The sequence below is a fragment of the Ambystoma mexicanum genome, chromosome 6p, assembly GCF_040938575.1.
Source record: "Ambystoma mexicanum isolate Mex_15411 chromosome 6p, UKY_AmexF1_1, whole genome shotgun sequence".
In the NCBI taxonomy this organism is placed as follows: domain Eukaryota; kingdom Metazoa; phylum Chordata; class Amphibia; order Caudata; family Ambystomatidae; genus Ambystoma; species Ambystoma mexicanum.
This window is the reverse complement of record NC_090935.1, coordinates 1447649584-1447672790: the sequence shown is the minus strand read 5'-3', so window position 1 is coordinate 1447672790 and position 23207 is coordinate 1447649584. Positions and strand designations below refer to the sequence as shown.

Here is a 23207-nt window from a genome sequence, read left to right as displayed (position 1 = left end):
GACTGCATCAGATAAACATACAGGAACAAACTATATCTGGCCTTTTATACTGTTAGATGATAAAATGTTAGATTAGAGAGGGGGGAATTTTGCCAGATACTATCGGCAAAGCTAAAATCTCTAGAACTCATAAATCTGGATGAGACCAGTTGCTCTGCTCCTCCTATCGCCCAATACCACTGCACAATACAGACATCCATTCATATGCCAAAATATTCTTCCAGAAGTGGAACAGTGAGATATGTACAAGAGAGACCAACTACTGATAATGTCCAGAAAATTCACGACATTGCTCAGAACATGCACTCCACAGGGCCCTTTAGCCCTCGGGCCGGAAAAGAAAAGAGCTTTTGATCGCAGTGAGTGGATCTTTTTGATGGTGGTGATGTGCAAATTCAGAATTGGAGAGTCATGTTATTTATAGTCTTTGAATGTTATGCTTCTCCATCAGCTAGGGCCTCACTTAATTGCTTCCAGTCCGAATAATGTGATCCGACTAGTTCCCATTGCTGCTGCCATTACTTGTCCTGGCAGTGGAGCTCATGCCAGATAACATACTTCTGATACAAAAAGCAGATTGCGAAGCCCCTGTTGATAGTGAGAACATTGCATCACAATGGAAGTCTATATAAAACGCTACGATTAGGGACTGGCTGGGCAAGAGGTGGACTTTCCGATTAACAAAATAATTACATATGTTTGCATGATAATACTTTTACATTTTTTGCAACCCATGAAGCATTTTGGAATATTTTAAATGCTCAAATAAAGACTTCTCATGCTGGAAAAAAAACCTCAAGAGATTTAAGGCTATTATACTATATGTAATCCCAGAAAAACTCGCTATTCATCACGATCAGTGCACCCGTGGCTGTTATTATCTCTTGTCAGTCTATGTAGGGAATTCATTAGCCTGGTAATATTGATTCAACTACATTGCTCAGAGACTGCAGTGGGGGCGTGCGGTTAAGAGGTGAAATTGATTGAGAGGAGGGGTTTTCTCCATTTTTCCTTTCCGCGCCTTAATGATGCGACTTCCCAATGCAATTATATTATACCACGTTGTCTCTGCACCAAATTATATAAAGGTAGTTTGATTAAATGAACAAAAAAAGCCATTGTAGGAGCAAATGCAATAATTTAGTAGTAGACAGACAAACGTGTTGGGTCCCACTCGTGAAATACAAGCCAACAGTGTGTCCTGGTTAGAAACTAATGTAAGCGTTCAGACGATAACGAAACATAGCGAGCTAGCTAGGACTGTCTGGATTAAGACACTTCTCTAGAGTGCCTTTGCTCTGTTGGTGGCAAGAAAGAAGCCACCCTGCCAGCTTGGATTTCTCAACAGGTGGAACCTGGATGGAAATCTATATTCCTTTAGATTAATTAGCCCCTTTTATGCTCCCGCTTAAAAATCTTATGTGGAACAACAAATGATGCATTTAAAATGCCAAGTAAAACGTTCATATTGGACATGAGAGCTCTGTATAGTTAGTGTTTGGCCAAGATCACAAGACTCTCATCATGATACGGCCATGCAATCCCTCAACCTCCCACTGCTGCCTGCTTTCCTCCTGGGGCACTTCAAGCAAGGAAACCTCAACAATATTTGCTCTACTTCTTAATTCGTGCTCTTACGAGGGATTCCACAAATAAAAAGGCTGGTTATTTTCAGGGAAGACTTTTGCCGCCTCTTATTAGCACAAAGTGTAGGAGCTGTATGGTGCTTGGACTGGTGACCTATGAACCTGCAAATGTGTGGCACCTTGGGGCTAAGTATCCACTGCAACTGGTGGCTCACCGCGTGTTTGGGACCGTCATCATGGACTATACTGGCTAGTGCTAATTCGTGCTGAAGAACTAAAAGGTTGCAAACTTCTTTGCGCCATCAAATACTTTTAAAAAGTGTTCTTCGTATAACTTTAAATTTAAACAAAAAAGTAATGATTGAAATTATCTATTGTAGATGCATAAAGATGCTGATGCAGGAATAACGGCTCATGAATTTAACCATCCAGGAACATGAATGTTAAACTTTATTCTCGGGTAATGTAGAGGTGTTGAGGTTCAGAAAGGGCACACCTGGGGAGGGAAGTGTGTGGTGGTGGTATGTTGGAAGGATTTCAATAAACATGCATGCACCATTAAAGCTTGTAAAGGCTGCACCCAACAGTCTGATGAAGAAAATAAAAACCAAAACCAAACGAATTCACCTAAATCCGCATCTATATGTTGGCAAGTCCAGCCGAGTAGTTCAAAACTGCTTCTACAGGATCCAGGAACCCATTATGTATTTTTGGATACAAATTACAGAGACCCAGAAGGGAAAAAAAAGGGTAGATATGCTTCATCATTACCCCCATGTCCCTCTGCCTTGTCCCAGTACTTACCTGCGAGTCTCCGCCTACCCAACAGGATGTCTATGCAAATGTCTTTGCACGCACCTCTCCTCTCCTGGAGGTATAAATACCTCCCTATTGAAGCATAGTACACACATTTGGAGGTAAGGCTTGTATTCACCTGTTGCTGCCACCAGTTCAAGGGAGCATATTCCACATTCTGCATGGAACTAGCATAGGCAAGGGAGGGGGAACAGAGGGAAGACAGACAACAATCCTACCAGGTCAGGTGTCATTCAGATCGCGCAAGGGCATGGGAAGGAGGAAGGGGAAAGTGCGAGGGAGAGGGGGGGTGAGTGCAGTACATGGGATAAAGGAATAATAACAATAAGTAAAGTAAGGCCAGCTAGTGGCAAGTGCAAGGGTAAATGCAGACATCCAGTGTCAAGTGCTGGTAGTGGGACTGTAGGGATACAGAGACAGTCACGAGTGCAGGGTTTGCCAGGAAGGCAGTGCAGGAGTGCGACTGGCAGTGGAGGGGACATGGACCCCGAGATCAGAGGGTGGCCAGGTAACCAGTGCAGTTTCGGCCAGGAGTTCAGCAGGGGAGAAGAGGAGAAAAAGCAGAAGCAAAGAGAAAGGTTTTGATGTGCTTCCGGGCCCGGAGATGGTTCTCAAGTTTCAGTGAGGCAGGGAGGCTGTTCCAGAGTGAGGACCCAGCCAAAGCGAGAGATCTACCACCAACTCGTTGCTTGGAGTAGCGAGTGACCCTGAGGGAGTTGGAGGCTCGAGAAGGAAGATATTTAGGAAGAGAGGTGAAGGCATTGAGGCCCCAGGCCCCAGAAGGCCTTGTGGACAATGCAGAGGGTTTTGAAATTAATCCTTGCAGCCACTGGGAGCCAGTGCAGAGATTTCAGTCCTGGAGAGATACGATCCCAGGGCTTGAGGCCAAGGACAAGTCTCGCAGTCCTGTTCTGGATAAGTTGCAGAGGGCGGAGAGTAGAGGCAGGCAGATTTAGAAAGAGGCTGTTGCAATAGTCTAGCCTAGAGAGTACCAGAGCTCTGGAGACAGTGAGCCTCTGGGGGAAGGAGGGAAAAGGAAGAATACCTCTAAGGAGGTGCAGCTGGTAGTGTGACTTCTCTCCTCACATCTCTGATGTCTCTAAGGAGAGTGTGGAGTCGAAGATGACCCGAGGTTTGTAGCCTCACAGATGGGAGCAGGAAGAGGGCCAAGAGAGGCTGGACAAAGAATGACAGGAAAGGAGGGAGTGGGTGTGACGGTGAGGAGAATCTCAGTCTTACTGGCATTAAGGCAGAGATAACTGGCAGCACACCACTCTTGGATGGCAGAAAGGCAGTCAGAGATGAGAGAGGGAGAAGGGGTGGCTGAGGCTAGCCTGAAAATGAGCTCAGTGTCATCTACATAGCACTGGAGGTTGGGGCAGAGTGCGGCTATGTGGTGGGCAAGAAGTGCCAGGTATTGGTTAAACAGCCAGGGAGAGAGGTTATACCCCTGGGGAACACCACACAGGTAGAGATAGAGGAGAGGAAGGACCCAAGTTGGACCTGCGACGGCCGATCAGAGAGGAAGTCAGCCAGCCATTCCAGGGCCTAACCAGTGATCCCCAGGTTATAACAGAGATGATTGAGCAGGATGGTGTGGTTGACCTATCAAAGGCAGAAGAGAGATCAATCAAGGTAAGGACACAGGGGGTGCTGGAGAGCAGGTCTTCACGGATGTTCAGGAGAGCAGTTTCTGTGCTTCTGGCAGCTCTGAAGCCAGACTGATGGTCATGGAGGCAACCAACATATTCAGTGTGAAGATTAAGCTGGGAGATGGCCAGCTTTTCCAGGAGTTTGCCAAGGAAAGGAGTGATGGAGATTGGGAGATAGTTGGCCGGGCAAGACGGGTCGGCAGAGGGTTTCTTAAGAAGAGGGTGCACAAGGGAGTACTTTATGAGGGAAAGGAAGACTCCAGTGGCGAAGGAGTGGTTACAGAAGTCGGCCAGGACAGGAGCCAGGGAGTCGATGTGGTCCTTGATGGTTTTGATGAGCAGGGGTGAACCTGTTTTGACAAGACTTTTATAGATCGGACTTGTCTGGAAACCTCGTCAGGTGAGAACGGGGGAAAGGCAGAGAAGGAGGGAGGAGAGGTGGCTGAAGAAGGGCCAGAGGAAGAGCAGGGCACAGAGGGAGGAAGAGGAGAGGAGGAGAGAAAGGATAGGATGTCTTGAGTTTTAGAGATGAAATGAGAAGCCAGAGCCGTGCAGAGAGCTTGGGAAGGGACAGGAGAGGTAGAGACTTGGCAGGATTGGCCAGTTCCTTGCAGATTGTAAAGAGTTCAGCCCAGTTGTTGGATGCAGCAGAGATGCAGGCTTGGATGTGAGCTCTATTCTTGGTGCGGACAGAGAGCCATTATTGCCTTTGGAGCAGGCAGCAGGCCAGTTTGTCAGAGGATGTACCAGAAGGGATAGAAAGGGGAAGGTCTGAGGAGATCAGAACGTGGACGTAGAAGTCTCCATGAAGGAGGAGTTGAGTGGTCGAGACAGGAGGGAAGAGGAGAGGTCCGCCCACTCGGAGAGGAAGGAGGAGATCTGATCAGGTGGCCGATAGATAGTAGCCACAGTAATGGAATGGTTAGAAAAGAGAGAGAGAGAGAGAGAGAGAGAGAGAGAGAGAGAGAGAGAGAGAGCCTGCAGACAAGGCATTCAAAAGAGGAGTAGGCCTGCGTAGGAATAATAGAGGCAGTAATCCACTCGGGGAAGATCAGGGCTACACCCCCTATGAATGGTTGGACCTGGGCGCAGAGAGGATCTTGTAGCCGTCAGGGGGGAGAGTGTCAAAGCTCGTGACAGAGCTGGCCGTGAACCATGTCACGGTGAGACCGAGGACATCGAGGTCAAGTTCCTCCAGAAGGCGGCAGATGTCAGAGGTGTGTTTGACAGCGGAGCGAGAGTTTAGAGTGACAATATGGAGAAGGTTGCCGTCCTTGAAAGACTTCCGGAGAGGGGTACAAAAATCAGAGCTGTCAAGGGGAAGCTAATGCCGGAATCGGTAAGTGACTATCCTCCCCAGTCTAGTAAGAATATAGTCATTGGCAGAAGAGGAAGGTGCCGTCCGGGTCCTTGTGGACAAGACAATGGATTCAGCATTCAACAAGGCCTTTTCAGGGGACGCTGTATCTTAACATCCACTGAAGAAGTGCCCTGACGTTGTTTGGATGTTCAGAGGACTGTCTTGGAATACATGGGATGACAGAGTCCACCAGAAAGGCAGACAGTCGCATGTTAAAATTTTGCCAGCCAGGGGCATGTCATAAGGCCTCAATTGCGTCTATAAGTAGATGGATCAGGTTGGTCATTTCTATGGTCTGTGCAAAGGCGGGTATGCCTCCTCCATGGAAGTTTCAGGATTGCTCCACAAGGGGGTGGCAGCCCCCTAGGCTAATGCTAGTGGGGTCTCCCTGCAGGAGATAGGCAGGGAGCCACATGGGTTGACCACAACACTTTCATTAAGCACTGCAGGAGTAACGTACAGCATAATGCTAGTAGGTCATTTGGTGCAGAGATCTTGAGCTCATGGACCATCTGAGGTCAATTCCCCGAGTTCAGGGTCAATAACGTATGTGTTTTAGAAGCATTTTGGGTGGTTTGTGAGATTTGTTCTCATGGGCCTCTCCTAAAATTCCTTGGTATACTGCACAGGCAAGTACTGGGACAAGGAAGAGGATGTGAATGCAATGTTATGATTACGTACCGGTAATATTCATTACTCCTAGACCTACTCTTCCTCAACACAGTACTGACTTCCCGTCCCACCCTCCCATAGTGGAGGGGTCCATGATTCTGGTGGGTATAGTAAAACTGAGAATTATGTGTAAGGAGGAGGGGAGAGGGGCAAGACAGGAGCAAAGATGTTTGAAAAGAGGTCCTGTCAGCGAGGCTGGAGCCTCACTGCTAAGTACTATAATGAGGAAGACTAAGAGTAATGAAAATTATCTTTAAACAATCAAAAAATGTGTTTGCGGGATGTGATAAATGGATATACGTAATTTTACTTCGGCGCAAAATTTTGAATTCAAAATAATGCTGAATGCGAAATGCACGCTGCGGTGAAATCACACATGATTTCCATTGCATCCCTTACCCGCTCCCCCACCTGCCCCATACTTACCTGTTGGCGTCACGCTTCGTGGTGTGCCGCCGGCTCGGTCATCTCTCTGCAGCGCCGGTTCCCTTCACTTACGTGGATGGGAACCAGCACTGCAGTGTCCTTTTTTATTTTTCAACGTTATTATATAGGAGGCGGGGGACACCCCTGGCGCCGTTGCCATTGTAGCTAACAAAGGTGCAGGTGACACAGCCCCGCTCCCCTTGTTTGCTACAACAGTACTGTATGACATTTGTTCGAAACTTTCGTCTCTATGAAATTTTCATACAGCCAAAATTTGAACAAGCACAGCATACATTTTTTTCCCCTATATTTTCTACGGAACCCGTGAAATACTGCACATGCCAGCCTTGTAAAATCCATTTGTTACAGGTCTACTAAGCGAAAAACAGCACTTGTGTATCAGGCATCAAGCAAAGCAAATCTAGCTTCCACACGAGATGCCAACTATATCATTTAACCCATTACACATCACCCAGTATGCTGTACATGCTTTCTAGAGATTTCCTGCTGCACCTTTTACAGATTGCCAAAGACACAGAATTAGTATCACAAATGTATATGAGTAGCACCAGAGGAGTCACAATACGTTTATGGTAGCAGTTTGTATTAAACTGTATTTGTATTGTATTGTATTTCCCCCTTCCCCGACACCACTTCTGAGCAAAATAGTGCACAAGATGCACCAGGAACAAGTACCTTTAATCCTGGTTGCTCCTATATGGGTGAGACAACCTTGGTTTCTACATCAGCTCAAACTGGTGATGTGCGACCCAATCAAGCTCCGTGCCGTACAGGGAGCATCTCTCCATCCGCGCCCTCAATCTATGAACTTGGCAGATTTGCTCCTCAAGTCATAGAATTTGTCCACCTGAATCTTCCACAGAGGTGCATGGATATCCTAAGAGGCCGAAAACCCAACAACAGACACTGCTATTTAAATAAGTGGAAGAGATTTGTGATATGGTGCACGTCTGTCAGGGCTGGGGCAATTTGCAGTGTTTTGGGGGTCCTGGGGGGAGTTAAAGAGGCCCTTGGGTGTCCAAACAGCTTGTCCAGGCGTGTTCTCCACCCTTTTTGCAGGAAGAAGGCCCAAGGATGGAGAACCGCCCGGAAACTACATTGCCCAGCAGGCCGTGCGCTTCACGGGCCTGCTGGGAGAAGAAGGACCACATGCGCGCTATTGCGCATGCGCGAGCCGCACCCAGAAAGCACCGCTCGCAATCCTGACCACCGGCAAGAGAGGACGTGTGCATCTCGAGCTCCTGGAGGCACGCCTACGCGGAGCACCGCCCGCCTGCTCAATCCCCGGCCCCACGTACATGAAAAGCTAAGTACACGTCTTTTACCTAGAACAGCTGATTTATCCCGTCGGAGGGAGACGCGCTACGCGCTGCAGGATTAATGTGTTTGAACTATTTCGGAAGCAAGAGAAAACGAGTTAACTTATTGCATGCGGAGCATAAATACTAACCCAGTATGGAGTTAGCTTGGCGGTGAAGCAACCGAACCTGTAACAATCTTTAACCCTTCAGGGGACGTTCATTAGGAACGACATTTCGCACGCACGTGCACTGACTTTGTCTTGCTATTTTCAGCTCGTTGTTTGATCGGATTGGTGAGACGTATCACGGCCCATCAACACGAAAAGGCCGAAGGACCTAGAACTCCCACAGAAGCCAGAGCTAAGTGTTTCAGCACCTTGTGTGCATGTTATTGTTTGCTACCCTCACATGGGGTAATGTGGGGAACTTGAGATTTGCATATTGGTGGGGAGTTACCACTGTATGACATGATGTTGGGAGGGTTGGCCTTCATGAAGTAATGAGGGTGAAGTGCTGAGTTGTTCATGTTTTAAGGAACCCAAAGCAGCACTACAGAATACAAAACCAATGGTGATTATTGGTTAGAGGCTCCAATACAAAGGCCTTCCAAAAGAACAATTTCTAAGAGTGTGATAGTTGGATGTGAGTGTGTGAGGGCGGAGCCACTACCAACAACCACCAGCAAGAACAGCACTGGAGTCGAGGAGCATGTTTCCCTAATCCCCTTTACCCATCCATTGTAATTCCCTAAACCTCTTTCCAGTTATCCTGAACTCCCTCTACCCATCCACCAAACGGATCCTAACCCTCTTTCCCCAGAGGGTTGCGGTGGCTTGCGGTTTCTACTACCCAGGTGCCAAGACCCAATGGGGAGGGAGGAGTTTGTGCTGCCTCTGCGCCTGCCAAGAGGAGTGAGGATCTGACAACGTCACAGACCCTAAACCCAACAGAATGTTCCCCAGCTAACATTCTATATTACATACTTTACCTACTAGACTCTGGCCTAGTATTCAACTCCATCAGAGTGCATCTGGCGGGCCTGTCAGTTTACACCACTTCACAGAATAAAGTGTCCTGGTGGAAAGTTTCTGTCATTAAGGCATTCATGGAAGGGGTAAAGAGGCTATACCCCCCCAATTTCCAACCCTTGCCCAGGTTAGGATCTCAATGTTGTGCTCTCCAAGCTCATGGGTCCACCCTTTGAGCTTATGAACAAAGCCAGCCTAAAACATCTGACTTAATAGACTGCATTCCTAGTAGCTATCACCTCTATAAAACAAGTCGGTGAGCTACAGGCTTTGTCTGTACAAGACCCTTTCTTCTTAATACACAAGGACAAGGTTGTCCTCAGAACGCATCCAAGGTTCTCACCGAAGTTCATTTCAAAGTTCCACGTTAATCAATCCATAGAACTTCCTACATTCTTTCAAAATCCATCCAGCTCAGCAGAAAGAAGCCTCCATACACTTGATGTATGGAGGGCAGTCTTGTACTACGTGAACATAACTAAATCTCTAAGGAAACCGACCCACTCTGTTTCCATAGCACCTGGAAGAGAAGGCAATCTCATATCAAAGAACGCCATCTCCAGATGGATAGTCAAGTGCATACAGCTCTACTATTCCCTACTCAAGAAAGTCTTACCTTTCCCCCCCAGGGCTCGCTCGACCAGCGGTACAGGAGCTACCTTGGCTTTCATTGCAGACGTCCCTCTAGACAGCATTTGCAAAGCTGTTACATAGAGTTCCAGCCATATGTTCACACAGCATTATTGCATTGACACACTCTAAAGCAGATTTGCAGGTGGGAAAAGCGGTCCTAAAACATCTTTGCCGCTGTACCTTCTCACTTCCCACCTCCTTCTCCAGATACTGCTCGTTAATCTATGCAGAGAATGTGATCCAAGCAGATACACAAGATCCATAAAAGATAGCCCTAGATGCCATCTTCAGCTCCCATGACCCGATACATCTAGCCCCCCTTTACCACTCATCTGGTCTCACCACTTTGTCATCACTTTCTCCATCCTCTTCCCGTGCCCCTCCCCTAAGCCCCACCCACCCTCCCCCCTTCACTGCAAATGCTGGAACAAAGTAAAGATCGTTCCTGACCTGGCCGAATCCCTACAACACCCCTACCCCCGACAGGTCCATATCCATCGACTCCTTCGGATCTTGGGTAAATTGATCGCTAATTCCTCTCACCCCCTTGCGCCCCGCTTCCTCACGCAATGGACCATTTCCCAAATGGTTTACTCCCGAACTGAGGAATACCAAAAAACTAAATAAATCCCTGGAGTGGCAAGCAGAAAAAAAACTGTCTCAGCAGATCCACTTTCGCCTTGCACCATCACAACTACAAAGCTGAAATCCAGAAAGCCTACTACAATAGGATTCTCAACTGTAGAAACCCCAGCAAAGAACTCCACTGAATCATATCTGAATTTGTCAAACCCACTTGCACCTCTTCCCAATCTGCCCCATCACAATCGCTCTGCGACTCACTCTCCCTCCACTTCTACACCACCGCTCTTGACAGGACGACTTCCCTTAACAAACCGTCCCTACAAACTACCGACCAATCCAACAACACTCCCACCCCCTCCGCCCCAACCTCCACCTTACCCACCTTTGACACAGATCTCCAGAGAAGAATGTCTTGACCTATCTGCTAGCAAACCATCTGGCTCCCCCCTAGACCCCTGCCCCGCCTCAGTCCTCAAAGAAATGTTCTCGTCCACCTGTGCAGGAGAACATGCAAGAACCATTCTAAATGACTCTCCCAGTTATGGAATGTTCCCTGATACCTTCAAAATTGCACGTCATGCCTATTCTTAAAAAACCATCTCTTGACCTCCTTGACCCCAAAAACTACAGACCCATCTCGAACACCAGATTCCTTGCAAAACTCATTGAGCGAACAGCATCCTTGCCTTCCCTCATCTCCGATTGCCTTTCCGCCGTTCAAAACTTGTGTGCTGCCAACGATCTTTGTCTAAATGCCAACAAAAATAAGATCCTCCTCATTGGTAAACCTTCACCATCCTTTCCCTTCACTCTCTGGCCGGCCTCCCTTGGCCCTCCTCCCACCCCTACTTGCGAGGCTAAGAACCTCGGGGTCATATTTGACTCCACACTTTTCTTCTCCGCACACATCTCCGACGTCTCTAAAAAGTCAAACTCTGTACTGCACCTCCTTAGAGGTACTCTGCCTTTCCTCTCCTTACCCCAGAAACTCACAGTCTCCCAAGCTCTGGTTCTCTCCAGGCTGGACTATTCTAACAGCCTCTTTCTAAATCTACTTCCCTCCACTCTCCGCCCTTTACAACTAATCCAGAACAGTACTGCAAGACTTCTCCTTGGCCTCAAGCCCTGGGGTCGTATCTCTCCAGCTCTGAAATCCCTTCATTAGCTCCCAGTGGATGCAAGGATTAAATGTAAAACCCTCTGCATTGTCCACAAGGCTTTCTCAGGCCTGGGACCGAAATACCTTCAACTATTCCTCTGTAAATACCTCCCTTCTCGAGCCCTTCTCTCCTCTACGTCCAATTCCCTCAGGGTCGGGCGTTTTTCAAAGAAACAAGCTGGGGGCAGATCTCTGTCTTTGGCTGGTGCCTCACTTTGGAACAGCCTCCCGGCCACCCTGAAACTTGAGGAGAACCATCTCTGGTTCCGGAAGCACCTCAAGACCTTCCTCTTCGCTTCTGCCTTTGCCCCTCTTCTCCCCTGCTGATCTGTTGCTCTCGGCACTGCACACGTGGCCATCCTCTGTCCTTCGGGCCCAGGTACCTGCGCACCCTGCCTCCCACCTGCACTTCCCAATGCCAAGGGTGGCCAGAGGATCTGTATCTGTACTCATACAGTCCCCCACTCTTCCTCTGCACTTATCAGAGATACCCTATCTGACTAATCATGCACTTGCCACATGTCTGGCTGCACTACCTTTTTGTCTGCACTTATTTTATTTATCCCACTTAATATTTATTCTGTTCTCTCCTCTGTCCGCACTTTCCACTTCTCCCTCTCCATGCACTTTCTCCATCTTCCCTTTTCCATGCACTTTCACGTTCTTAATGTCACTGGGCCTAGTAAAATCGTATTTTGTTCTCCGCTGTTCCCCTCCCTTTGCTTGGTTGCGCTCTGAACACATGTGTATGAGCCGATATAAATAAAATTTCATATTATATCATAACTCCCAACTAAACGCCTTTGTTGAATCCAACAACCTCCTCGACCCTGCACAATCAGGTCTCAGACCGTGACATGGAACCGAAACAACTCTGACCTCAATCTGGGATGATCTCAAGATCTCTGCAGACTCTGCAGGATGTGCTGCACTAATTCTCCTCGACCTGTCTGCAGCCTTCAACACGATTAACCACTCAATCCTCCTTGACCGTCTCCACTCCCTTGAAATCTGTGGCACCACCCTCAAATGGATTGCCTTCTTCCTCAACAACAGGAAACAAATAACCCTCCTCTCCCCTTTTGTCTCAGCTGCTCGCTCGGTTAATACTGGAGTACCGCAAGGCGCATGTCTATGTGCTCTCCTATTCAACCTCTATATGTCCCCCCTTCCTGGAATTATCCGCCTACACAATATCTTGCGCTACAACTACGCTGACGATACCCAAATCATCCTTAAAATCCACAACTCAGACACCAAGCCCCAGCAAGACCTCGCAGCCTGCCTCCTAGATATCGACCATTGGATGACTATAAACCACCTCCTCTTAAACCCCACTAAAACCAAAATCATGGTCTGCGGCAACACTGAGTTTCTACCTTGTCCACTCCCTTGGCCCCCTTCCATGGGCCAATCCCCATCCCCTCCGTCACAGTAAAAAACCTAGGTGCACTATGGACTCTGGCCTAACCTTCTCCCGACAGATCAACAATGTCTCTAAATGTTGTCACTACCATCTCAAAATTCTCAGGCGCATTTTTCTCTACCTCTCCTTCCTGAACAGACTTGCCGCTGTTATGTCTATTGTAATGTCGAGACTGGACTATGCCAACTCCCTATACCTAGGGGTCCCGGCATACCACCTTAATAAACTTCAAAGAGCGCAAAACGCTGCTGCTAAACTGCTCCTCGCCCTGGATCCAAGAAACCACACCTCTCCAGCTCTCCGATCCCTCCACTGGCTCCCAGTCGGAGAAAGGGCCACTTTCAAGACCCTGTGCATCACTCATCGCGCAGTGCACAAGACCGGCCCACTATGCCTGAAAGACAAATTAAAACCTTACCTCCCACCCCGCTCCCTAAGATCAAGCACTGCCCTCCTTTTACTGACCCCAACCACTAACTCTGTCACGATCGGAGCATCCTCTTTCTCAGGATTGGCCCAGACACTGTGGAACTCGCTTCCACCACACATCAGACACACCCAAGACTATATGACATTCCGCAAATTACTTGAAACATGGCTCTTTCCATAACACCAACATCAACCTTAAAGATGCGACTAAACCAACCAAGGACTAAATCCACAATGGGACTCCCAACCTTGTCTTTAATGAATACACCCACTGATTGAGCTATCGATGAAAATGAAGATCGGGATGAAATGGATGAAACAGAGGGAATGAATGGATGCATGTGGAATAAATGGATGGAATGGCAGTGATAAAAGTGGCGGACTAGATGGACTTGATGGAAAGGATGGACTGAATGAAAAACGGAAGAAATGGATGGATGGAATTACCCTACCCCCTAGTTCCCACTGTGCACGCGTCTCTGTGTACCCCGCTTTCTTGTTCCCTTGCTGTTGTTATATATCCCTATGTCCCTCTCCTATCGCTGTATGCCCAGCCCCAGTCACTGTGTTCCGTGCTATTCTGTTCCTGTGATGTTGCTTTGTATCCCAATGTATTTCCCAACCCTCTCAACATCATGTATGCCCAGTGTGCCCGTGTGTCACTATGTACCCTGCTTTCTAGTTCCTCATGCTGTTGCTACATATCCGTATGCCCCCCTCTTATTGCTGTAAACCCAGACCCCGGTCTATGTATGTCCGTGTATCGCTGTTTTCCCTGTTCACGTGCCTGGTCTAGGGCGTTTCAAAGATGAACCATCATATCAAACAACATCACTACGCTTACCCTCTTACTATACACCATCACACAACTAGAACACCGCTATCAGCTATACCCCTGATAAAGTCGGCCTAGCTGTTTACATATGAACACTACTCCACGAACACCTCATCACCCTAATAAAACGCAGCTATCCCATGACATTCCGGCCTAGTTGCCCACATAAGCCTCCTTCAGGCCTAACGCAGCCAGAACCCAGTCTGGGTGTCCACCCACCAGACTGCACACATCCAACTGATATCCTCAGCACCACACCTAACGCTAATATGCAGCTACCATTCAGCAATTACATCAGCAGCACACATAACTGGTGCACCAACGCACTCTACGACACTAGCTCTCTCTACTGACCAGAACAGCGGTTCCCGAGGGCGTTCAACCTACCAGCGCTTTGAGATCATACCAATGATATATAGAGCGCCATATAAATGCCAAGTAACATAACATAACATTAAGCGAAATCTTCTAAACAACAAGGAGCCAAAAAACCTAGCAGCAATTTATTTCGACCCCTTAAATTCGGTGGAACTCAAAAGAACCTCAATTAAAACAAGTTAATAGCTTAAATTCATTGCACGGACTAGTGCAAAGACAGACTTGCTTTGAGAAAACTCACCTTACTTGAAACCGGCCGGGTACCATTTCGCCTTATCTTCATTGTGTTTTTCAAGGTTCAGACTGAGGGTGAACTGTGACTTTGCAAGATAAAAAAAATGAACCTCTACTGCACACCTCACCCGCCACAAAACAAGCCACGGCAAACGCCCAGCCAGCCCGGATTAGGCTATGGGTGTTACGGGCTAAGGCACGACCTCGCTGATACACTTAGAATATGTCGAGTACTGAGCTTCTCGGCTGGTAGATTCCGTCTTTTGTGAGAGTTAAGCCGAATTAATTCCGTGACGACTGGGCATGCTCATAAAGACGCTACTCTCCGGGACCTGCTCAGTGAGAAGCATTAGCCACAAAATACGGGCAAGGAATATTCAGACTGGGATGGGTGAAACAATCTGCCATGGTTGATACACACTGCGATTTGGTTCGACTGGCGTTAGTTGTACTTATAAAAGGCTCGATGTTAAGAAGATACAAATGAGACACTTTCGAAAAGTTGTATTTCTGACAGCTACGGGCCCTGCACAGGAAGAGGCCTCAAGCGGCACTTCCTGTGGATCACTACCGCCCCTCTGAGCCTATCTTGACACTGATCTTGTCGCTCTTAGCAACCGACAAGTGTTTAGGTTTTGCGCAACTGTAATAGGTTAAATAAGGGGCACCACGTGCGCCTGGGCAGGTTGACAATGAGAGAGCTGTGTCCGTGAGTTGCGGTTGCGCAGTTTACTTACTCAACAGCGAGAGAAAATGTATGTATTGCCGAGTCAGGTATCCCAAAAGTGCTCCGTTTATTTAAATTCAAATATGGCGCACCTTAGGCACTTGGGACGTGGCACCTCCAAACTTTAATTAACAGGAACTGAGTTATTTACTGAACTGCAAACAACAAAGAATGAAATGGTTAACTTCAAGACAGGTTTGGAAAAAAACATCATCTACGTGAATAACTTTGCAGATAAACAGACCTCCTCCAAGCAAACTGAACCTTTTGATGCCTTTAATGCCCTGCTCCGCCACTTGGCCTGGACCTGTCTGCACCTTCCTAGATTATATGAAATGATATGGCATGTATAACGCACCTATACACAAGTGTTTCAAGGCCGACGAGGCATGTGTGATGCTGCACCTTTAAGGGTTGCACTCCGCCGTGTGCAGTACAAATAAAGGAGGTGTTCCCGCTGTGCAGAGCGACCGGGGAGCCTGACCCAAGTGGTTGTGTCTCTGTGCAGTGTGTGGCGGGAGGGGGCTCACCATACCTGACTAAACTCCGGATTTTTGGAGACTCAGGAATTTTAACCATTTCTCCGGGTCTCCGGGAAAGACCCTGGAATCTCGGGAATTTTGGTGGGGGACAGTTTTCATTGATTGGTTTTCTTTTGTTATGCTTGCAGGACTGTGACTCCCTGCCCGAGTGTGGCTTTGTCTCTGCAGCAATGACTGTAAGCTTCCAGCACATTGGCAAAAAAAATGCATGTTAAGCAAAATAACCACGTTTGTTTTGCTTCACCTTTCATTGTTTTTGCCGAATTTTGATGTGAATGCGTGTTTCTTTTGCTTTCGTTCTTTTTGCCGAGGTTAGGGTGGACTCGGCCCCATTGAACCACAGCCATCACTAAGGTGAAATGTCCAATTTCCATACTTGTTAAGCTGTGCATCTCTGGAGCGCTGCGTACCTGGGTTTTCAGTTGCTGGTCTCACTGGTGACGCCAGACTGGTAGTTTCCAAACCGAATGTAGATATCGCAACGCTAGGAAGCGACCCCGACCCAACCCTAATGGAACAGGGATGGATTGGAATCACCTCCCAACGCCACTGGCTCACCTCCCTGTGGATTACAGTGACGTCGGGACAGTGCAAGCACTGACAGGGAGGTGACTAGGTTGAGCTGGTGCGGTCCGGTAGAAAGCCACAACTGGAGGACGAGAGGTCTTCAGCACGATCCACCAGGGCAGTTGATAATCCGGAGGGCTGGCACCCAGAGCCAAAGTGACAAGAAGTTCAAGGCAAACAAGGAGGTCAGGAAGAGAGAATGGACCCAGGAACAGGGAGACCCAAAGAGAGGGAGAAGGCCAAGATGGGAATCCCCCCCCAACCTCCTAAGAGCCACGGAGCCAAGGGAGCTAATCCCAAAGGAATTGGACCCAGGGAAGGGAGAGGAACTGGCGGGTAGCAGGAGCAAGGCAGCCCGTAGTCGGGACAAAGAAACAGGAACCAAGGAGCAGGGACCTGATGCAAGGCACCAAGCGACGGTAAGTGGGGACAAACCGCGTTAAGACGCGAACAGTAGAGGGCTGGACGCTATTTACAGCGTCCAGCATGAAAGCGAGGCGTGGACCGCTAGCGGGACAGCGCATGCGCGATGGCCGAGCGGGCACCGGAACGAGGCTTGGAACACAAGCTTGCCTGCCCGTTCCTGGTTACCCGCGGGGCTCGCGCACGCAAGCGAGTGCCGACCCGCTGCCCACAGCCACGCTTCCCAAGCTGGTAACAGGGGTAGAACCGCCACGTCCGGGAACGGATGCGGCGAGAAGGCCAGGTAAGTGTCCTAACAATACTGCAAAATTCAGGGAAAACCTTTGTATGGGTTGATTTTATGCAAGGCGAATGCAATTTGGTTGGTTGTAAAAAGGCAATTTAATGAAATATGCATATTTCAATTTGAACTGCAAATTTCTGATGTCACATCACATTACAACAGAGGTTACCTTTTTGACATGTGGGCAGAGTCATGTGAAAATGGGCAGAGTTTAGTGTGACTTTGGACGGGGCATAAATCTCAGTAATTTCGATTTTCAAATGTAGGCAGGTATGGGGCTCACAGACACCCGTGAGGGCGAGGGCGCGGGCTAAACCACAACAGTGGCGACGAAGCAGGATTGCATCCCAGGCCAGTGACATCAGCAGTGATTTTTTTTTCTTTTATGACAATTTGACTGTCTTATAATGTTGAAGGGCAGGATGCAAACCACGCGGTCGGCGGCCATTTCGTGAATCGGGCCTAGGAAGGTCGCGGCTTCATTTCTGAAGTGTTGGTGGGCCATCCAAGGCCAATTTTTGGAACCTTTAGCAGCTGAGGGCTGCTTCTACCACATGTTGTGGTTTTGATGAGTATTTTTATGATTTTCATCGTGTTTTCACCGAGTGTAAGGTGGATCCAGGGGATGCCTGCTATGTTAATGGGGTAAACCCTGGGACAACCTGGCTCAATATTTGGGACTTCCACCCACATGGGTGTACAAACAACTAACTGCACATGGTGGTGATTCCTCCTGGTGGTGGATTAGACATTGTTACTGCATCAGCTGGTCATGGGGATGGTGATCCACGTCTGGCCTGCAAGTAAGGTGGTGTGAGTTGCGGCCTTTGTGTGTTCTTAAAATGGTGCTTGTGCGCTCAGTGCCATGGATGGTGACGGAGAAGCGGCGCCCCAACAACCAGTGGACCAACAACAACCTCCTGCACAAGGTCAGCCTCAGGCTCAAGCGCTGGTGTTACCAGGTCAACCTCCAGCGCAGCCCCTTGCATTGCCTGTTCAACCTCCAGCACAGCCAGCTGTTCATCCTCCAGCGCTGCCACCTGTTCTACCTCCAGCGCAGCCCTCTGCAATGACTGCACAGCAACCACCTGGGATAAGACCTCCAGGTGCTCTCCAACCAATGCCCGAGTTTGATATCTCAGGTGCACCATCTAGCTGTGGGCCACGTTGGAAGATGTGGATGGACAGACTTGAAATGTAATTCAGGGCCACGATGGAGACAAATGATGACAGCAAGTTGGCCACCTTGTTGTACTGTGCAAGGCCAGCGGTGCACAAAGTGTTCTTGTCTCTTCAACCCTGTGATGTCTCCTATGCTGCGGCAAAAGAGGCCCTCCATGACTACTTTCTCCCCCTTGCAACGCGGACTATGAGAGGTTCCTCATGGGGGCAGCCCGCCAGAAAGATGATGAAACTTTCTATGGGAGACTGCAGAGAATGGCGGTGCCCTGCGGTTGGGTCGATCCAGAGACTGTGATCAGGAACCAACTTATCCAGGGGTGCACAGCTGGATAACTGCGCAGACAAGTCGTGAGGGAGCCGGGCATCACCCTTCTCCGTATCCTGGAGCTGGGGTGATGCCAGAAAGTATCCAAACTATGTGTGTTCTGCATGAAGGCTGGGGTATGCCCCAGTTAAATGTAGGAAATCTGTGCGGTAGGCCGTGGCAGCGGAGCCAGACCCTCGGGGATGAACCCACGGGAGAGAGGGTTAGCCCCAGTCAACCCGTGCTCGAAGTGCAGGCATGACCTGACACACCCTGCGGAGTGCCCAGCGGTGGGAAAGACTTTTGGCAGGTGTGGGGGTGCTGACCACTATGCACGAATGTGCAGAGCCACTACTCCAGTGGTAGTCCCTCGAGGCCCGGTGAGGGCGGGGTTCTTCCGGCAGCAGCGTCCATCAAATGTTGCCCAGGTGGATCAAGCCAAAGATAACCCAGCTCCGGATGATGAAGAGGAAGAGGAGGAAGAAAATGTCTTCTTTGTCTCCAGCATGGGGGTTCTAAAAGCAAAAACAAGGAGACAACCACAATATCAAGTATTCGTGAATGATTCCTCAGTCCCTGCCATGGTGTGTCCACCCAGCCTGACCACGCCCAAGCTGCGTATATTCACTTTCAGGTGCGCAGACCCAATCCCGCTGGACGGTGCATTCATTGCCGATGTGAAACACAGTGGGTCAGTAATAAGAGCCCGGTTCTACGTCACGCCAGTCTGCAGCAACACCTTGCTGAGCTGTGCAGTGGCAGAGGCGTTGGGCATTGTTACCTTCACATATTCAATCTACGTCGAGGACATTCAGGTACTTCTGGAGATGTATGTAGCTCTCTTTGAGGGGATTGGGCGAATGTCTGGTGAGCCGGTGAAGTTGCACATCGATGATTCGGTTCAGCCCATTGCCCTCAAACACAGACGGGTCCCCTTTCACCTCAGGGACTTGGTGGACCAGGAGTGGGACAATCTGGTTAGACTGGATATAATCGAGAAAGTGGAGGGCCCGACACCCTGGATGTCCCCAATCTTGGTTGCCCGAAAGCCGAAACAACCTGACTCTGTTTGGATCTGTGTCGACATGCGCCTACCGAACAAGGCATTAAGAAGGAGCGACACCTGACACCCACAATTGATGACATAATTACAGAACTCCCGGGTGCCCATTTCTTCTCAAAGATTGACCTCCGTGCCGGACATCATCAGGTGGTGCTGCACCCCGAATCCAGGTATATAACCACTTTCACCACTCATCAGGGCCTCTACCAATATAAAAGACTAAGCTTCGGGGTGTCATGGATGGCAGAGGTGTTTCAGAACATCATTAAAGGGGCACTGGCTGACCTGGATGGCATACTAAATATCAGTGATGATATCCTCGTGTTTGCCAAGTCGGAAACGGAACACCTGGCCAGGTTGGCAAAGACTTCTGAACGCCTCCAGTCATTGGGTCTTACTCTAAACCGCAACAAGTGTGAGTTCCTGAGGACAACCATTGAGTTCTTTGGGTTCGTCATCAGGGAGGGAGGTGTGTCCCCAGACCCACGCAAGGTGAAAGACATCGTAGAAGCCCGGCCCCCTGAGAATGTGTCGGAAGTGAGGAGCTTCCTGGGGATGGTCACGTATTGTGACCGCTTTATTAAGAACTTGGCATCACGATCTGAGTCCCTCAGGGCGCTAACTAAGAAGGACATGTCCTGGCAGTGGGGACCGCTGGAGCAGGTGGCCTTTGATGACATTAAGGAAGCCCTCACGGCGGCAGACATAATGGCATTTTTCGATCCAGACCTCCAGTCAGAAATAGTGGTTGACGCCAGTCCGTTTGTGTTATGCTCACCTGGTCTCTGTTGAGGCGTTGGGGCACGGTTGCAGCCTTCCCAGGAATTAGATCACCCCCGTCAGGCCTCTCCCTCTGCAGATAAGCTGTGAGCAGCGAGAATTGGTGCCACTGCTCCTGCGTGGATTTCAGAGAACGTGAATGCGCTTATCTGTGTCTATTGTACCTCTCAAACCCTTCTCCACAAGGTGTGGTTTCTGTGAGCATGCACTGGCCCATAAACCTCACCTGTTAATTATTGATGATAAGCTCTCCCTCCTGCTACTTCTGGCATGGGTGCTTGCCGATGGAACCCAGTTCCTTCACTGATCCCCGGTAAGTAATAGTCCAGTCCAGCGCCGACTATGCTTCTCCTAGTTGGTAGTAAGTGTCTCTCAATGTCTCTTGTCTCTTAACCTTTCTGTTTTCTCTTTGCCTCTTCTCGTTTTAATGTCTTTGTATTAATGCTCCCAATGTTGTTGTCAATTCCTGAATAATGTTTCTCTTCTGTTTTATTCCCAATAGGTAGAAATGCGGGCCAAAAGCAGCTGTGGGGTGCGGGACGCGGCCGGGCGAAAGATGGATGAATCCACAATGTCCAACAGCAGGTAAGTGATGGTTTAAGGAAAAGCGCGAGGTTCGGTGGTAGCGCAACCTTAAACTGAATGTCTTTTAAGTGTCTAACCTTGTCTTTTGTTTTTGCCAAGATGAAGATTTCAGCGTTCCGGAAGATTTGAAGATGAGCTGCGGTGCCAAGATGAAGATTTCAGCGTGCCGGAAGATTTGAAGATGAATGCCAGGATCAACGAAGACGCGCACAGGTGAGAGCAGGTTTCCCCAGATGGTAAGTATGATGGCTGGAAGCAGGATTTCCAAAGGTAAGTCTGATCCCAGGCGGCGGTGAGCGTTAACGCTGCATGGAGGTGCAGAATAATGCGAAGCGCCTGCCTCGGGGATCGTAGCAGCTTATATAGCTGCGATCGTGGGCACGCCCACTAGGCCTGGCTTGCCTGCACCACCCTGCCACTCCTAGAGAGACAGCACATGCAAGACAACCCAATAGCAGCAGCCACACCCAAGAGTACACTTGGGGCTGCTTTAGTGAATGGAAGTTCCCATGTTAAATGCACTTTGCACCCAAACTGAGGTGCTATGTCCATAATAAAAGCCTTCTTGACCCAAATAAATGTTCTTGCTTACTGTCATTCATTAGCCTGGCGCCAAAGGCGCCAGGACTGTATCCATCCGGGCTCCCTGTGTATGTGGCCCTTTAATGTTTGCATTCTTGGCCCGATGACCATGACAGCTTGGCCTGGGGGCTGTACTAACGCAGATTGATACGAATCAGGAGGTCCGTCCTGTCGCATATGCCAGTAAAGCGCTGTCGGAGACAGAACAGCGCTACTCCCAAATCGAGCGGGAGGCACTGGCTGTGCTGTGGGGCTGCCGCCACTTTAGACTATATGTGCTGGGACGACCAGTGACGGTGGTTACAGATCACAAACCACTGTTGCCCATCCTGGTGGGGTCATCCTCCAAACCTCCGGCAAGTATAGAAAGCTGGATGTTGGCCCTGTTGGAATATGGGGTGTCGCTGGTGTACAGGCCGAGGACTAACAATGCTACAGACAATCTCTCAAGGCACCCTCGAGAGGACATTGGCGAGGCACAGTCCAGGTGTGCGGAGGAGGCTGATGAACATGTTCAGCTTCTGGTAGAGGCAGCTACGCCCAATTCTGTGTCAGTGAAGTAACTAGAGCAGGGGTCGGAGGAAGATGACTGTTTCCGGATCTTCAAAGCAGCCATCCAGCAGGACTCGTGGCGGATGGTGATAGACTCCTTGGCAGCGAGAACCCAAGAGGCCAAGTCAGTACTGGAACAACTGTGGAGGGTGCGGGGTGAATTGACCTTCGCAGAGACTGGACTATTGTTGAGAGGAGAACGCATTGTCATACCACAGAGTATAACGCAGCAGATGGTTGTGCTGGTGTCATGATGCCTGCCCCCGGAAGACCAGACCAGGCCCAGCAGCCCCTGAAGCAGCCATCATGCCACTTGGAGCATGCCCAAAAGCCCCAGTTAGGGGCTGTTTGGGTACAGTCCTGGCGCCGATGGCGCCAGGCTCATAAAGATAAAGTCAGTCCTGGGGCCATGGGAGTCAGGCTCATTATTGATAACTTACCTGAAGCAGACCATGCTGCATACTCACCTGAGGCAGACCATGCTGCATGAAGACTCAAGCCAAATGAGGCTTAGGAGGGACTATTTTACTGAAGGGACTATTTTGTTACTTGGGTGGGGCTGTGGAAGAATACTTACCTGGATCTTCTTCCAAGGCTATTTAAACCACGCCCGGACAGCCACACGTGCTTCGCGTTATTCTGCTTGCTGCAGCCTAACGCTCACCGTGTTTTCAGCAGCTCCACTCTTCAGCCACGCCAGCTTCAGTCCAGGGACTCCTTAAACAAGAAGACAAAAAGGATAGAGGTTAGAACAGGAGTTTTAACTTTAATCCTTACCTGAATCCGGATCCATTTCGCCACGGAACTGAAAGACAGAAGTCTTTGAAGCATCGCTTCGCATTCCTACGGCGCCGCGCTGAACTCACCTGCTTGGCGGTACTTCAGCATTCTATCACGCTCTCTCCATCTCGCGGCCGCCCTCCGACACCTAAGGAGACAAAGACAGCAGGGTGAGCAAGGGGACTCTCTAAGGCCATACAAGCTACCCCCAAGGACTTACCTGATTACCACGGGAGGTACTCACCTCATTTCGGGTCGGCGCAGTCAAGTCTGCTTCATCGCCGTACCCCGGCCCC

General features: G+C 49.2%; 1 protein-coding gene across 4 annotated transcripts in view; it reads right to left on the bottom strand.

Moving 5' to 3' along the window:
• LOC138510501 (zinc finger protein 530-like) overlaps positions 1-14878 on the bottom strand; it is a 463288-nt gene extending 448410 nt beyond the window's left edge. For 3 of the 4 annotated variants that reach the window (XM_069626199.1, XM_069626200.1, XM_069626198.1), the window contains exon 1: positions 14549-14878. In XM_069626199.1, coding sequence (XP_069482300.1) covers positions 14549-14590 — 42 coding nt within the window. In that variant the 5' untranslated portion in view covers positions 14591-14878. The remainder of the gene's footprint in view (positions 1-14548) is intronic. The other variant, XM_069626197.1, reaches the window with a different exon arrangement.
• Positions 14879-23207: the final 8329 nt, after the last annotated feature.